Genomic DNA, 13056 nt, shown 5'->3' with positions numbered 1-13056 from the left:
ATTATAATAATAATGGACCATCTAAATGTTTATGTATTATTTCTTTCGTTTGCTAAAACGCCTACTGGCAACCTCATGGATAATATGCATTTGATACATAGATAGCACAGGGTCCACTTTCACCTTGTAAATTAGCATGAATTCCAAGACATTGGTGGAACCCTAATCATGAGATTTAACCATGTGTTCTTTGGTCTTTTCAGTTCACAGAGCGAACTATTAAATGCCGAGACCAGAATATTTGAGTCTGGGTACTTCACAGTCAAAGTTCTTTTTCTTGCTGAGAGATTCGAGTTCCAGTCAGGTTCCAAGTTGAAGCCCCGACCTGACTCTACAACCTCCCCGACTGGCTGGAGGGCCCTGGGAAGGGGCGCCCTAGAATCATCCAGTGAGGGCTACGTGGTGACCGCCGGGGGCACGTGACTGCCAGGCGGTGGAGACTCGCAGTGCCAGGCTGCCTGGGCTGTGGCTGGGCGTGCGGGGTGGGGGGAGGGGGGAGGGGAGGAGTGGGGAGCACAGTTCGAGGTTAGGGTTTCTGATGCGGTACGGCTTTGGCATTGTATTTCTGATTTTTCCCTGGTGTGCACCCTTGAAGCACAAACCTTTCTAGACAGTGACTTACTAAAGCTTTGGGGGACAGTGGCTCCCGAAGGCGGCCAGCTCCCTGGACCTAAGATTTACGAGTGGTTCCAAGGATGAGACAAGGTCCCAGTGTCTCGGTGACAATGAGGTCTTTGACGAACAGGCGGGAGCTGAGGCTGGGGAGTGCGAGGAGGCCTGTGGCCCTGGCGGAGAGCCCCTGAATCTCCTCCCTGCTGGAGTGGGGCGCCCGGGACGCGGGCGGGCGATCCCGCAGGCCATCAGCATGCAGGAGCCGCGCGCTCCGTCCTTGAAGGGCTACCCGGCTGACCTTGCTCCGCTTTCTCCGGAGAAATCTCCCCGAGAGCGCGAGGACGCGGCCGCGGCTGTGACTCGGTGCCTTGCGCGCCGCGTGCAAACGCTCTCCTCCAGCCAGCCCAGCTCCGCAGCCGCGGTTTCCCTTCCTGCCTCCTTTTTAAATTCCACGATTCAAACCCGGCATTTTCCGCTCCACACCTTCCCCTTTCCATCGCCCGCCTGTCTTCACCCAGACTGTCCGGGTGTTTTGTCCCCTACCTCCCATCTGCAGAACTGAAGGTCGACCTTCGCGCTCCCTCGCTGCGGGCCCGGGGATCGGACGTGGCCCGCCAGGGCCTGGCACTGCGCTCGAAGAACGATCCGGAGCCCGGCCGGAGGGGGCGGTGTGCGGCGCTCTCGGGCGCACAGGCGGACCTAGCCCGTGCCCCGCTCCCCATTGGCCGCCACCTCGGCGGGAGGGGCCGCCCGCGCTCAGGGCACCTGGCGTCGCCGCTCCGCAGGGAAATCGGAGGCTGCCGGGCGCGGACGCCGGGAGGGAAAGGCATCCGGAGGGAAGGCCCGGGGCCGCTGTCGAGTTCCCAGAGGCCTGCCCTGTTCTGCCAGCCGCCCCTCCGCGGGCGATGCTCGGATGCCCCTGCTCCGTCTGCGCCAGCCGGAAACTTTGCCCGGAGAAGTCCCCCACCCTCCTGACCGCGCGGAGAGGCGCCTGGTGGGCCGCGCGCCCCCCGGGGCCCCGCAGCCCCGCGCGTGATTGCGGGGGCCCCCAAGCGCCTGGCGCACGCCGCGCCCCGCCGTGCGCGAGCGGCCGCCAGGATGCGCTACGCGGACCCCTCGGCGAACCGGGATTTGTTGGGGAACCGAACTTTGCTCTTCATCTTCATCTGCGCCTTCGCCTTGGTGACCTTGCTGCAACAGATCTTGTATGGCAGGAACTACATCAAGAGGTAGGAAAGTCCGAGCGCGGGTCGCGGTGCGCGGAGCCCGCGGGTGAGTCCCCAGGTGGCGGCCGCAGCATCCGCCTCGGCGTCCCCGGGGTGAACGACCGTGGGGTCCGCATTTAGCCTCGAGCAACGCCGCGTTAGGTTCGGGTCACCGCGCTCCGAAGCGCATCTCTCCTCCCAGCTAGAGGAGAACGCCTGCCCAGCGCTGGCCGGAGGCGCCCAACAACTTTGTTCTGGTGTGAAAAAAGGGGGACAGGTTGGAGTTCGGAGCGGCCAAGCTAACGATAAATCCATGTGAATGCCCTGAGCGGCCGCAGGGGTCAGATCGGTGTCCCCAAATCTACAGCGGCATGGCCATTTGGTTGGAGGGGAGGCTGCCGGGTGTGGAGGGCTCAAAATCGGATAGGCTTACCCCTCGAGTCCTGAACTTTTGTGGGGGCCCTTAGGGGAAAAAGCATATTGTTCCCCGCAGGAGTGCCGGGTTAGGTTGGGGGGATAATAGGCTAGGACGATGCGACAGAGAGAGTGAATCCTTAGAAACCAGTAACCACTGGATCTGTGAAACTCACAACCTCATCCCTCTGAAACAGATGGTTCTTTCTCATCCTTACGCAGAAGGTCAGAGCTGCAGCAGAAGTTAACCCTCCCCTCCTGGGCTCTCCTCCCGCCCCCCCCACCTCATCCACAGGCGAACTCCATTAAGAGATAGAGCAGTAGGAGGTGTCACTCAGAAACTCGGGCCCAGCCTCAGTCCCTGTGTGTGCGGAAAATATACGGAAATGCCAACCGTTTTCTTCTGCCTGCCCTGCTGGCTGAGGGGAACCGCTTCGGGTTACTCTGCCTGGTTTCAGGGCTTGGGGAGAGGGCTGCCCCAGGGCCCTCTCATTTCAGAGCCTCTTTTGGAAAGAACCCACCTCTCTTTTCTGCTGGAGGTTTTTCCTTTGCTGTCAGTTGTCTTCCTGCTCTCGCTGCCCCTCCGCAGCGAGGCTGATAGAAAACAAAATGCCTGGCTAGCTATGTAAACATCCCGTCTTCTTTAAACTTCTAAATAATAAAACAGTTGTTCTCTTTTCATCCTTTGGATTCCACATCGGTCATTTGTGCCCCTAGTCTGGGCGGCACTCAGGGGTGGGAGAGTGACATTGCTGCTGGGCCTTGGCTCACAGTAAGAGAGCCAAGCAGTTAGGCCATTTTCCGCTCCATGTCCCAGAGCTGGGTAGGATGAGGCCCCTTGGCCAGGACATTTGTTTCCAACCAGCCACTGCTCCTGACCTTCCCAGAGAGCGTTTTTCTCTGGTTGAGGGCAGCTGACGAGCTCTGCCTGGTGCTGGTATCTTTAAAGGACATTTTCAGAGAGTCTCCCGGCTTGCTGGAGCCCATTGGGCCTGCTGTCTCCCAGAGATGACCCTGCTGGGCCCCAAATGGCCTGCTTGCTGCACTTGCTCCTCAGCCGGATGGCTGTGGGTTCCTACCCCCTGCTGGCACCTACCCAGAGCTGCCGGGGCTGCCGGGATCGTTGCCGTCTCATCAACAGTGGGAGAATATCCGTGCCCACGGCAAACGGCAGCTCAGCTTCTAAGCGCTTGCCCCGGCAGGCCCTCCCTGATCTTGGGTGGATGTGCCAGCTGCCCGGAGCTCAGCGGGCATACCAGTTGCATCCCATCCTCTCACACAGAGACCCTGAGCCCCTCAGTCTCAGAGGCTGCCTCACAGGCCTCACTCCAGGGACTGGAGGAATCCGATCAAGGAAGCAAAAGTTGCATGCATTCAATCCTGGAAGGGCGCCGTGGGATCTTAAAGAAGATGATGTGGTCCTGGTGTTCACGGGGCTCGATGTCTACTTGGGGAAACACAATGGCCACAAATGAGATAGGAATGAGTGTTGAAATGTTTAAGGCGGGAGGCACCACTGGGCTGGAGCTGTTAGGGAAGGCTGCCCGGAGAAGGCTTGACCTGAGTGGGCCCGTGAAGGAAAGAGAAGCTTTGGGCAGGTGAGCGGCAGTGCACATCAGGAACCGAAGAGGGCAGGAGCAAAGGTGCGGAGATGTGGCACCGCCTCCTCGCACCTCTCCCAGGTTGACCCTACCTGTGCTGTCGCACTTGGCTTAACCTTTGGTTCGCTGCTCCTGGGGCTGTCCTGACCCTGAACCAGGTTGCGGCTGCCACATCGGAGCATGAATAGCACCTGCTCCCCTATCTTGTTTCCTACACATCTCATCACTGTAATGAATCGACTTGATGGGATTGTTGGTCTGTCTCCTGTGTAGAAACACTTGAGTGTTCCTCCAGCAGATGTCCTGGCACAGCCTGCATCAGAGTCACCTGCATGGCCATTGAAATGCAGATTCCCGGGCCTCTCTCGGGGGGTGGGATCCAGTAACCTGCTTTTTTAACAAGCTCCTCAGATGATTTGTAACAAGTCCTCTCTGCTGCTCTAGGCCCGTGGTTCTCAATAGAGGGCAGTGTTGTTCCCCAGGCAATGCCTGGAGACACTTTTGCTTTTCACAGTGGGGAGAGGAGAGCATCTGGCATCTCGCAGGCTGAGGCCAAGGATAGGGCTAAAGATGCTGCAATGCATGGCCCGTCCACGACAAAAGACTTATCCAGTCCCAAATGTCAGCAGTGCTGAGGGGGAAAAACCCTACTCTAGATGAAAATTCCATGAGGTAGGGGTTCAGTCTGTTTTGTCCCCAGCTGTACCCTGAGTGCCAAATATGGTGCCTGGCACATAGTAGGTTCTGAAAATATTGGGTAATGAAGAAACGATTGAAAGTGGTGTGTGCGTGCACACGGGCAGGGGTAGTGATCACAGGGACACAGTGTAGACGTGGATCCCATTGGCGTAAGGGGCAGCGTAGGGAAGGAGGGGGACAGACGTAATATTGGGTCAGCGGCTTCAGTGAAGTGCTTTGCGGATTGGGAAGGACAGTTGGAACCTGGTTCATTAGGACATAGGGAGCCACATGCGGTCCTTGAGTAGAGTAGGGATGTGATCAAAGTCTTCTAAGGAAGGGGTAGAGAAAGGGAGAGAAGGGGAGGCTGTTGTCACAGCCTGGTCAGAAGTGAGGGGAACGTGGTGCTGGGGGCAGGTCTACTTTGGAGCCAGGGATTCATTTGTCCATTCTTTGCTTCTGTGCTGAGCTGTGTGGATGCATTCGGCAGAGGCTTCATTGTTTGATGTGACACAAAGAGCTCAGGGGCACAAAGAGGGCCAGCTGTTCTGGTGAGAATCAGGGACAGATTACACCCGAAGGAAGTGGGGGTGTGAGTCAGTCTGCATTCTTTCCTTGGGCCCCTGGCTTCTCCCTGTGCTGTACAGGGGACACTGCCGGGAAAGGGAGTGGAGGGGAGACGGAGGGGAGGGGGAGGGAGGAGGAGAGGAGGAAGGTGGGGCAGCGCAGGTGGCTTAGTGGGCTCAAGGTCTCTACAGGAGAAGGTGCACTGTATGTGGATTAGGAGGGAAAGGCAAGAAACAGAGCTGTGAAGTTTGCCCTTGGTGCTTCTTGGCTCCACATCTGCTCCTGATTGAACAAATCCTTAACGAAGATTTCCTACACGCTGAACACTACAATGGTGTGCAAGACAGACACAGCCCAGGGTTCTCGGGAGCTCACAGTCTATGGGGAATACAGGACACGTAACACGTACACAAGCCACACTGGAGGTGTGGACATGGAACTCTAAGGATGTGGAGGGAGCCATAGTGAATTAGGGTGTCTTCAAGGTGCAGGGAGGCATTTGAAGGAAGTCTTTTTTTTTTTTTTGGCATATGGAAATTTATTACTATCCTGCTTTGATCATCAAAACTTATGATCTTGGTCTCTCTTCTTGCCTTTGTATAAGGCCAAAAGAGAGACATTGGCTACTTTGACAAACTTAAAGCAGACTCCAGGAATGTCACCAACAGCATGACCTTTGTGACCAAATCCAGCAACCAGAACTTCATCATTTTCCTCAATAAAATTCAAACAACCATCACTGGGTACAAAGGCGGTGATTTTTTTGCCATTCTTGATGAGTTGAACCCTGACACGTTTCCTGATGGCAGAATTTGGCTGTTTGGCTTCAAGCACAATTCCCTTGGCATGAGAAGCACCTCCAAAAGGGTTGGCCTTCAGGGCTGTGCCCAAATGGGCTTTCTTGTACTGTTTATCATGCCACTTCTGGTCTCATCGGTGGCTACGGAGCTTCCTGGCAGTACGAAGACCACGACACTTGCCCATCCTGCCAGCGCCACGGGCCTGAGCAAAAGAGTGAAGGAAGTCTTAAGGACAGGGGAATGACCCATAAGAACGTGGGAATGTGGAAGGATGGGGGAAGATACCCAGGTTGACCAACGGTAGAAAGGTGCAGGGGAGACTTGAGTAATTCTTCATACCTCCTATATAGGTGGGGGGCAGGGTGGGGCAGGCAGGACCGGGTTATGGAGAACTAAGTGGGAAATATGTGAGAAGGAGCTTGTCCGGAGCAAAGAGGGTAACAAGTTCGAGTCTAGATCTGCTCAGACCCTGCAAGGCAATCCACTTGGAACTCTCCAGCAGCTCATTGGAAAGGAGCTCGGGAACTGTGGGTGGACAAGAGCCAGACTAACAATGGAGAGTTTGGAGTCGCCAAGCATCAAAATCAGCATTTTTCCAACTTTTAGGATTGTTATCCACACTTAAGAAATATGTTATACCCAGGGATCCAGGACACACTCACATATACATCCATCTGAAACAAGCATTTTGTGAAAGAATATTTGGCCTTATTATGAGAAATTCACTTTAGTATTTTCTATTCTACTTCATTAAAAAATTCTGTTTCACTTCATTTAAAACATAAATTCAACCTTAAAAAGGAAATTCTTTTTTTTTTATTGTGGTATAGTTGTTTTACAAAGTGTGTTAGTTTTTACTGTACAAAAAGGAGGTTCTGATGCATGCTACAGCATGGACGAACCTTGAAGATGTTATGCTAAGTGAAATAAGCCAGTCACAAAAGGACTAATATTGTATGGTTCCACTTATATGAGTAGTCAAATTTATAGAGACAGAAAGCAGAATGGTTGCCAAGGGCTGCAGGGTGGAGGAATAGGGAATAAGTGTTTAAGGAGTACAGAGTTTCAGTTTGGGAAATGAAAAGGTTTTGGAGATAGATGATGATGATGGTTTCACACAATGTGGTTGTGCTTAATATCGCTGGACTGTACACTTAAAACAATTAAAATGGTAAATTTTATGTTATGTATATTTTACTGCAATAATTTTTTTTTAAATTCTGGAGGCAAACCACTGAATTGATTTTATAATCTGTTGGTTGAAATGCTTAGTTAGAAAAACACTGGCCAGTGTGATGGAATTGGATGAGATCACCCAGGAGAGAGCAGAGTGAAAGGCGTAGATGGGCAGGGGCATAGAGGAGAGCCTCGAGGGGTGCCTGCACCTAAGGGCTTGAGAGAGGAGAGCTGGCCGGAAGCTGTAGCTGCAGAGAGGTGCAGGGGAGGGAGGAGATGGGGGTGTTGAGGAAACTAGGGATAAGGGCACCAGGCAGAGAGTGAGCACCTGTGACTTGCACTGCAGAGGGATCAGGTATGAAAGGGCCAATCGGGGTTTGGCACCAGAGGCAAGGGAGGTCTTGGGGTGAACTTTGGGGAGAGGGCCAAAAGAAGGATTTTCTAGAATGAGGGCATGGAAATTGTCCCCTCTCCCTTTGAGCCCTCCACTGCTCCAAATTCCCTTTGTTAGTGCTAACACCTTCACATAAATTCATATCCCTGGAGTGTTAAGGACTTCAGTTATTCATACTTTAACAGAGGGGCAAGGAAAGGGCAATGTTTCTGTTTTTTTGTTTTTTTGTTTTTTTTAAGGTAGAAAGAACATTGTGTGATCTGGTCGCAACCTGCCTTTTAAACTTAATCTCAGAGGAAGACTAGATAGGCATGGGCCTTGAATACCCTCCTTTACTGTCTCTCAGTGGAGCTTTATAATTCTCCATAAAGAATTTGAACATTTTTTTGCTAGATTTATCTCTAGCTACATAGTTTTTACTGCTATTGTAAAAAAAAATCTTAAAAAATTATATTTTCTAACCATTTGTAGCTAGTATAAAAAATAAATTTGATTTTTTTGTATATTGATTTTATAATCAGCAAGCTTGATGATAATAATAATAATCAACACATAAGGATAATAATTTATCTGTAGAGTCTTCTGGGATTTCTTTGTAGACTTTTTTTCCCCTTTCATTACAACCCTCATACCATTTTTTTTTTTTTTTTTTTTTGCATTACGTGGGCCTCTCACTGTTGTGGCCTCTCCCGTTGCGGAGCACAGGCTCCGGATGCGCAGTCTCAGCAGCCATGGCTCACGGGCCCAGCCGCTCTGCAGCATGTGGGATATTCCCAGACTGGGGCACGAACCCGTGTCCCCTGCATCGGCAGGCGGACTCTCAACCACTGCGGCACCAGGGAAGCCCCCCTCATACCATTTTAAAAAAATATAATTTTTATTGGAGTATATTTGCTCTACAATGCTGTGTTAGTTTCTACTGTACAGCAGAGTGAATCAGCTATATGTATACATATATCCCCTTTTTTTGGATTTCCTTCCCATTTAGGTCACCACACAGCACTGAGTAGAGTTCCCTGAGCTATACAGTAGGTTCTCATTAGTTATCTATTTTATACATACTATCAATAGTGTATATATGTCAATCCCAATCTCTGAATTCATCCCCCCCTTTCCCCCCTTGCTGTCCATACGTTTTTTTCTCTCTGTCTGTGTCTCTATTTCTGTTTTGCAAACAAGATCATCTCTACCATTTTTCTAGATTCCACATGTGTTAATATGTGATATTTGTTTTTCTCTTTCTGACTTACTTCACTCTGTATGACAGTCTCTAGGTCCATCCGCCTCACTACAAATAACTCAACTTCGTTTCTTTTTATGGCTGAGTAATATTCCATTATATATATACACCACATTTTCTTTATCCATTCCTCTGTTGATGGACATTTAGGTTGCTTCCATGTCCTGGCTATTGTAAATAGTGCTACTATGAACATTAGGGTGCATGTGTCTTTTTGAATATGGTATATGTCCAGTAGTGGGACTGCTGGGTCATATGGTAGTTCTATTTTTAGTTTTTTAAGGAACCTCCATACTGTTTTCCATAGTGGCTGCACCAATTTACATTTCCACCAACAGTATAACAGGGTTCCCTTTTCTCCACACCCTCTCCAGCATTTATTGTTTGTAGATTTTTTGATGATGGCCGTTCTGACTGGTGTGAGGTGATACCTCACTGCAGTTTTGATTTGCATTTCTCTAATGATTAGTGATGTTGATCATCTTTTCATGTGTTTCTTGGCCATCTGTATGTCTTCTTTGGAGAAATGTCTATTTAGGTCTTCCACCCATTATGTGACTGGGTTTTTTTTTTTTTTGATATTGAGCTGCATGAGCTGTTTGTATATTTTGGAGATTAATCTTTTGTCCGTTGCTTCGTTTGCAAATATTTTCTCCCATTCTGAGTGCTGTCTTTTCGTTTCGTTTATAGTTTCCTTTGCTGTGCAAAAACTTTTAAATTTAATTAGGTCCCATTTGTTAACTTTTATTTTTATTTTCATTACTCTAGGAAGTGGGTCAAAAAAGATCCTGCTGCGGTTTATGTCAAAGAGTGTTCTGCCTGTGTTTTCTTCTAAGAGGTTTTATAGTGTCTGACCTTACATTCAGGTCTTTTATCCATTTTGAGTTTATTTTTGTGTATGGTTTTAGGGAGTGAAGTAAAACTGTCACTGTTTGCAGATGACATGATACTATACATAGAAATCCTGAAGATGCCACAAGAAAACTATTAGAGCTAATCAATGAATGTAGTAAAGTCACAGAATACAAAATTAATACACAGAAACCTCTTGCATTCCTATACACTAACAATGAAAGATCAGAAAGAGAAATTAAGGAAATAATCCCATTTACCACTGCAACATAAAGAATAAAATACCTAGGAATAAACCTACCTAAGGAGGTAAAAGACCTGTACTCAGAAAACTATAAGATGCTGACAAAAGAAATCAAAGATGACACAAACACATGGAGAGATATACCATGTTCTTGGATTGGAAGAATCAATATTGTGAAAATGGTTATACTACCCAAAGCAATCTACAGATTCAAAGCAATCCCTATCAAGTTACCAATGACATTTTTCACAGGACTAGAACAGAAAATTTTACAATTTGTTTGGAAACACAAAACCCTGAATAACCAAAGCAATCCTGAGAAAGAAAAATGGAGCTGGAGAAATCAGGATCCCTGACTTCAGACTATACTACAAAGCTATAGTAATCAAGACAGTATGGTACTGGCAAAAACCCAGAAATATAGACCAATGGAGCAGGATAGAAAGCCGAGAGATAAACCCACACACATATGGTCTCCTAGTCTATGACAAAGGAGGCAAGAATGTACAATGGAGAAAAGACAGCCTCTTCAATAAGCGTTGCTGGGAAAACTGAACAGCTACATGTAAAAGAATGAAATTACAACCCTTATACCTTAATTTATTTTTCTTATGTTACTGTGCTGATTAGGACCTTTGATATCATGTTCAATAAAAATGTCATAGTGAATATGCTGGCCTTAATTCTGATTTTTTCCTTAACATTTTTTAAAAAAAAGAATCGCTATATTGAAATATACCATAAATCCACCCATCTATAAATTCATAAAATTCACCCATTTGAAGTATACAGTTAAATGGCTGTTAGCATATTCACACAGTTATGCATCCCTCATCACAATCAATTTTAGAACATTTTCCTTATCCTGCAAAAGAAACCCTGTACCCCTTAGCCATCATCCCCTAGTACCCCTATATCTCCCAGCTCTAGAAATAAATAAATACACTAATCTGTCTCTATGGATTTGTCTATTTTGGACATTTCATATAAATGGAAACATACAATATGTGGTCCTGTGTGACTGGCATATTTCACTAAGCATATTTTCAAGGTTCATCCATGTTGTAGCATGGGTCAGTTCTTCATTTCTTCTATTTTAATTTTTATTTTATATTGGAGTATAGTTGATTAACAATGTTGTGTTAGTTTCAGGTGTACAGTAAAGTGATTCAATTATACATATACATGTATCCTTTTTCAAGTTCTTTTGCCATTTAGGTTATTACAGAATATTGAGCAGAATTTCCCATGCTATACAGTAGGTCCCTGTTGGTTATCTATTTTAAATATAGCAGTGTGTATATGTCAGTCCCAAGTTAGTACTTCACTTCTGTTTATTGACGAGTAATATTCAATTTATGGATATACCTTTTTTTTTTTTTTTGCGGTATGCGGGCCTCTCACTGTTGTGGCCACACAGGCTCCAGACGCGCAGGCTCAGCGGCCATGGCTCACGGGCCCAGCCGCTCCGCAGCATGTGGGATCCTCCCAGACCGGGGCGCGAGCCCGTGTCCCCTGCATCGGCAGGCAGACTCTCAACCACTGCGCCACCAGGGAAGCCCTCACTTTCTTGATGATGTCCTTTACAGCATGAAAGTTTTAATTCTGATGAATTCCAATTCATCTACTGTTTTCATTAGTTGCTTGTGCTTTAGGTGTCATATCTAAGAAACCATTGCCTGTGTACAATATCTAATGTCACAAAGATTTACACCTATGTTTTCTTCTAAGAGTTTTTATAGTTTTAGCTCTTATGTTGAGGTCTTTGATCCATTTTGAATTAATTTTTGTATATGGTGTCATTAATCCTGATTTTAAGGGAAATGGTAAAGTGTCACCATTGAGTCTGTGTGCTTGGTTTTGTTTTGTTTGTTCTCGTTTTGTAGATATCCTCTAGTAGGGTAAAGAAGGTTCCCTTGTGGAGTATGCTAAAAAGTTTTGTTGTTTTACTGTGTTTGGATACTAATTTTAATCAGATGCTTTTTCTACATCTACTGGAGGATATGGACTTTTTCTCCTTTACTCTTTTTTTTTTTTTTTTTTTTTTTTTTCTTTTTGCGGTATGCGGGCCTCTCTCTGTTGTGGCCTCTCCCGCTGCGGAGCACAGGCTCCGGATGCGCAGGCCCAGCGGCCATGGCTCACGGGCCCAGCCGCTCCGTGGCACATGGGATCCTCCCAGACCGGGGCACGAACCCGTATCCCCTGCATCGGCAGGCGGACTCCCAACCACTGCGCCACCAGGGAGGCCCTCCTTTACTCTTTTGATGTGGTAAATTGTACTAATAGATGTTAAACTTATAATTTTAGAGATAAACCCATATTGTTCATGGTACATTATTTGTTTTATATGATGTGACATTTTATTGACTAATATTTTTATTTAGGCTATTGTATCTCATGTTCTTGAATGATATTGGCATGTAATTTTTTTTGGTGGTGTTGTTGCGGTACGCGGGCCTCTCACCGCTGTGGCCTCTCCTGTTGCGAGCACAGGCTCCAGATGCGCAGGCCCAGGGGCCATGGCTCACGGGCCCAGCCGCTCTGCGGCACGTGGGATCCTCCTGGACCGGGGCACGAACCCGTGTCCCCTGCATCGGCAGGCGGACTCCCAACCACTGCGCCACCAGGGAAGCCGGCATGTAATTTTTTAAATGCTATTTTTGTCTAGTTTTAAAACCTGTCTTGTAAAATGAGTTGGGAATGTTTCCTTTTATCTGTTTTCTGGAATGGTTTATGGAAGTTTGACATTTATTTTTTGAAAGCTTTGCAGAATTCACCTGTATAGCCACCAGCACCTAATGTTTTCCTTGTTAAATTTATTAGAATTTTAGAATTAAATTACTAATTATTAAAATTAAATTACTAATTCTGTTTCTTTAATGGTTCAAGACTTCAGGTTTTTATATTTCTTCAATCATTTTTTAGCAAATTATATTTTTACAGAAAATTTTCAAAAGATTTCAGGTTTATTCATACAAAATTCATAATATTCTCTGTTACATCTGAGTTTTAGCCACTTATTTTATTCCTAACATTGTTTATTTGTTTCTTTTTCTATGTTTTTACTGATGTTTATTAAATGGCCAGCTTTGGGCTTCGTTGATTTCTCTCTTGTATCTTTACTTTCTATTTCATTAATTTTTATGCTTTGGTTTTGTTCTAGTATTATTTTTCTAACTTCTTAAGTTGGATGCTTATCTCTTTAATTTTCAGTCTTTAGTATTTTCCATTGTAAACTTCTAAGGTTATAAAATTTCCTCTAAATAATTCTTT

At 46.9% G+C, this 13056-nt stretch overlaps 1 protein-coding gene and 1 pseudogene across 4 annotated transcripts in view; one reads left to right on the top strand and one right to left on the bottom strand.

Annotated features, from left to right (window-relative positions):
- Positions 1-1710: 1710 nt before the first annotated feature.
- Positions 1711-13056, top strand: part of ST8SIA5 (ST8 alpha-N-acetyl-neuraminide alpha-2,8-sialyltransferase 5) — a gene marked incomplete at both ends in the record, with an annotated part of 67305 nt that continues 55959 nt past the window's right edge. For all 3 annotated transcript variants that reach the window (XM_082641182.1, XM_082641181.1, XM_082641180.1), the window contains one exon: positions 1711-1841. In XM_082641182.1, the coding sequence (XP_082497308.1) occupies positions 1711-1841 (131 nt within the window). The remainder of the gene's footprint in view (positions 1842-13056) is intronic.
- On the bottom strand, positions 5631-6061 carry LOC309814856 (small ribosomal subunit protein uS12-like; annotated as a pseudogene). The gene has a single exon. The product of its transcript is annotated as a small ribosomal subunit protein uS12-like (transcript).

The sequence above is a fragment of the Mesoplodon mirus genome (genome assembly GCF_964341445.2).
Source record: "Mesoplodon mirus genome assembly, chromosome: 13".
Lineage (NCBI taxonomy): Eukaryota > Metazoa > Chordata > Mammalia > Artiodactyla > Ziphiidae > Mesoplodon > Mesoplodon mirus.
Note: the sequence above shows the minus strand (reverse complement) of the source record. Positions and strands in the feature narration are given on the sequence as shown.